The 3,595-nt window shown below is 38.9% G+C and overlaps 1 protein-coding gene across 1 annotated transcript in view; it reads left to right on the top strand.

Moving 5' to 3' along the window:
• The window catches only part of LOC118334161 (granulocyte-macrophage colony-stimulating factor receptor subunit alpha-like), a 4,687-nt gene that overhangs the window by 560 nt on the left and 532 nt on the right, over positions 1–3,595 (top strand). The window contains exons 2-9 of the mRNA XM_035669981.1: positions 59–132; positions 779–828; positions 918–1,072; positions 1,235–1,410; positions 1,913–2,046; positions 2,146–2,290; positions 2,441–2,546; positions 3,471–3,552. Of these exons, the coding sequence (XP_035525874.1) occupies positions 66–132; positions 779–828; positions 918–1,072; positions 1,235–1,410; positions 1,913–2,046; positions 2,146–2,290; positions 2,441–2,546; positions 3,471–3,552 (915 nt within the window). The 5' untranslated portion in view covers positions 59–65. The remainder of the gene's footprint in view (positions 1–58; positions 133–778; positions 829–917; positions 1,073–1,234; positions 1,411–1,912; positions 2,047–2,145; positions 2,291–2,440; positions 2,547–3,470; positions 3,553–3,595) is intronic.

Raw genomic sequence — 3,595 nt, 5'->3', positions numbered from 1 at the left:
TGTGTGTGTATGTCTCTGTGTGTGTGTGTGTGTGTGTGTGTGTGTGTAAAACCGCTAGGCATATAATGAAGCTGTTTCCTGTCCATTCAATACTTTGGTCCAGTTTGCTGGTTTTGTATGCCTCACAAAGCGGTGAGTAAGTTTAGACATTACAGACAATTCACACAGACAGTGTGAATATAAGTGATGGCTGTCAGAATAAACACAGCTCTTCTTTAGCACACCATGGTCAATTCATACATCTATTTTGGCTATCTTACTTTCATCAGGGTGGTGTGACAATTTGTTTCTTTGTCTACACCCTTCCTGCTTCCTCTCCCACCCCAATTAGAGATCCAGTGGGTAACATTTAGGACAAAATATAATATTGTGTGTGTTTTCATTAGTGTATAATCACCAAGTCATGTTTATCTAGACAGGGAGTTGGTCCTCTTCTACAAAGTCTGCCCCCTACAGTAGTCTAGTAGTGGACAAACCAAACACTGGTCCTTTCACGTTTTTCCCGAGTTTCCTCCGTAGTTTCTCCTACATGCTTGGAACAGGAGGGTGAGGCGATGGTGTTGCAACCAGCAACTACACGACTACAGGCCACTAAATCCTACAAATAGACTAAATACCCCAAAATGCCTGTGAATTAAGCATGGTGTACTGCAGAAGTGCAAGCTGTTTAATGTTGATAGACTGTCTGCACATTGCTACTGTATGTGTGCACTCTTAAAGCCAGAACTTGATGATCCACTGCTAATATCCATTTTGCATATATGTTCTCTTTTAACAGAGCTGGAAGACAATCATGATGTTTGTATGGATGAGATTATCCCGGATGAGGTGAGAATCAAAATCTAATTTTTAACTTCCAGTGTCCACATAGGCACAGTAAAAGCTTGATGCTTAAATACAGATATATCTTTTAATAGCTCTTTCAGATACAGACTACACAGCAGGATCAAGTAGAAACAGATGCGATGGATAAAGAAAACTTCCTCTGCCTCCTTTACCCAACAAATGAACTCAACTGCTCCTGGTCATTTAATACTTTACAAAAAGATACTCAGCTCTTTGTCTATATCAGGTATTTTTTACATTATGCATTACTCATTTAGCTTTGATGAGCATTTATGATTATCGACTAATAAGTTATCGGCCCTAATATATATATGCATCCCTAATATTTACAATACAGGTATGTCAGAATGTTTTCAGCGTGTATCTCTTTCTCTGTCTCTATACCCAGAATCTGTGTGAATAGTACCACAGTTCCCAATATGAGCCATTATTCTGAGGAAAGAGTTGGATCAACATCTCTGATTCTGCATGAGCATGAAATGTTACATGTAATCCTCCAATTTAACATAACCCGGCACGACAAGTGGACAGTCTACACCTACACATACGACGAGGACATGCTAGGTACTACTCCAGCGCAAACAGTCACTGAGCTATTGTGGAGTATTTGCAAATGATAATACCACAGACGGTCTTCAATGTTTGAATAATGGACTAGGTAGCACTTTATTTGGACTCTATCCATGTAGCTCCTGACAGCAGATCAATAGATATGTAAAGTCTGTTTGTCAGCAATCATTTATTAAACAATTGTATAACAGATTGTCTATGGGTTATGTCAACTATACAAAATGTGATTGTTTCAGAGCCCCTTGGGAGGTTACATGGTATACATGGTAGAAATGGGGTCTAAGCAGTCTATTCCGATTATTAAACTTAAGAGCTAAAATTTTTTGAAGCATGGAGTCCAGATGTGCCTTTTTTTAACTCTAGGAGCGGCACTAATGGGTAACTCACAGCAGTGTTTAAATCAGACACTTTAGAGGCAGACCGTATAAATGAAATAAAATAAATTAATTAATCAATATCAATTATTTGACTACTTCTTTGGTTGTGTGTGCCACAGAGGTACTCCTGCCACCTCAAAACATCTCTGTATCAGTCAAAGATGGAAACCTGTTGGTGACATGGGCTCTGCCCCACAGTCGAGTATCCTACAACCCTTCCTGCTTTGACTACCAGCTGGAAGTGGGTGACCAGGTACAGTATGTCAGTATATGGATGTTGATTATTCCAGACATACAACATTAAGTATTATTTAAAAAGCAACCATCCTTTATTTCTATATTTTAAAAACAGGGAAACCTGAAAAACTTGGACACCCACCTGTCTTATAAAGAGCCAAATGCAGATCCCAGTGAAACCTACAGAGTGAGGATGAGGACAAGACCTAAAGATACATGCCAATCAAACCCTCAATGGAGCGATTGGAGTCACCCTGTCAGTGAGTGCTGTTTGTTAAAGTCACCCAAATTGTGGTTTAACCAAAGGCTGCTGATTGTTTGTCATCTCCATCCACTGGTTGATTGGTTGATGTCGGGACACTAGGTCTATTTGATCAGCATCTTTTAATTACATGTGTGTCTGTTTGTAGCGGTGGAACAGTCCATTTACAGTCTGAACATTCTGGTGATCCTCTCAATTTCACTTGGAATACCCATGATCCTCCTGGCTGTGCTTCTGTTGGTGCGCTATCAGAGGTACTGTTTCTGTCTCTAACTGAATGACTAACCTGGTAACTGATGTGTGACTCACACACACTCACATGTGCCCAGTGTTGGGTCAGACACACAAATATAAATTACAAGACAATTTTTGCAATTGGTAACATAATCCATTGTATTACAAAAACTGTTATTTAAACTGAATCCTTTTTAAAACATTACGCTTTATACTAAAGAAATGGACACAAATGTTGTTGCACATGGCAGAGTGGGGGATTTACCCCGTTCCCCTATCAAGATGTATAGAGCCCAGAGAGTTAATAGAACATATCACGAAAAAAAAAGCTCACAATTTTTAAAGCTTCCATAATTTAAAGACGTAATTAAAAATGTAATCAAGTAATGTGAACAATGATGAACTATAATCAAACAGTAGGAGCAGTTTGTTGATCATTATAGTTACAGTCATCAAACTACCCAACACTGCGTGCCGACCATTCATACACACCTCCTTCAGTCTTGCTACCTCTCTTCACACCTATTTTATTTTTTTATCCGCCTCTGCGAACTGTTGCTAAACTGAAAACAAAAACAGTTTTAAGATGACCCCGCAGGAGTGAAGTTATGAAAAAAAGAGTGCAGAAAAGAGAAGTGAGAGGAGTTCATGAGAGGTTGGAGTGTTTTCTCTGAAATGCCACCGCAAAGCATCGACCCTGAACTTCCTTAAGATGCAGACAGAAATCCCCTGTTTGAACTCTAAAATAGCCAACAGGAAAAAACACAGAATGAAAGAAATGCACTTTTGTTCTTCTTTCTTTGGCAGTTTCACGTTTTTGGTCAACTATTTGCTTTAAAACATAATACATATAAAAATTATAACATTTTCTGTGGAAATTGCAGCAAAATAAATGTACAGTGTGTATTGACATTCTTGTTTAAGCATTATTGTGCGTGTTTCAGGGTGTCTAAGGTTCTGTTTCCTCCGATTCCTCGCCCCCCGCTGAAGTATATATATTTTTTGGAAAAAAATGACACTTCCAATGTAAGTACATGTCCATTCTGTACTCTGTCTGTCTGTCTGTCTG

Source organism: Morone saxatilis, unplaced genomic scaffold (genome assembly GCF_004916995.1).
Source record: "Morone saxatilis isolate NCDOM2014 unplaced genomic scaffold, NCSU_SB_2.0 Contig23, whole genome shotgun sequence".
NCBI classification, from domain to species: domain Eukaryota; kingdom Metazoa; phylum Chordata; class Actinopteri; family Moronidae; genus Morone; species Morone saxatilis.
This window is presented reverse-complemented; position numbering and strand designations above follow the sequence as displayed.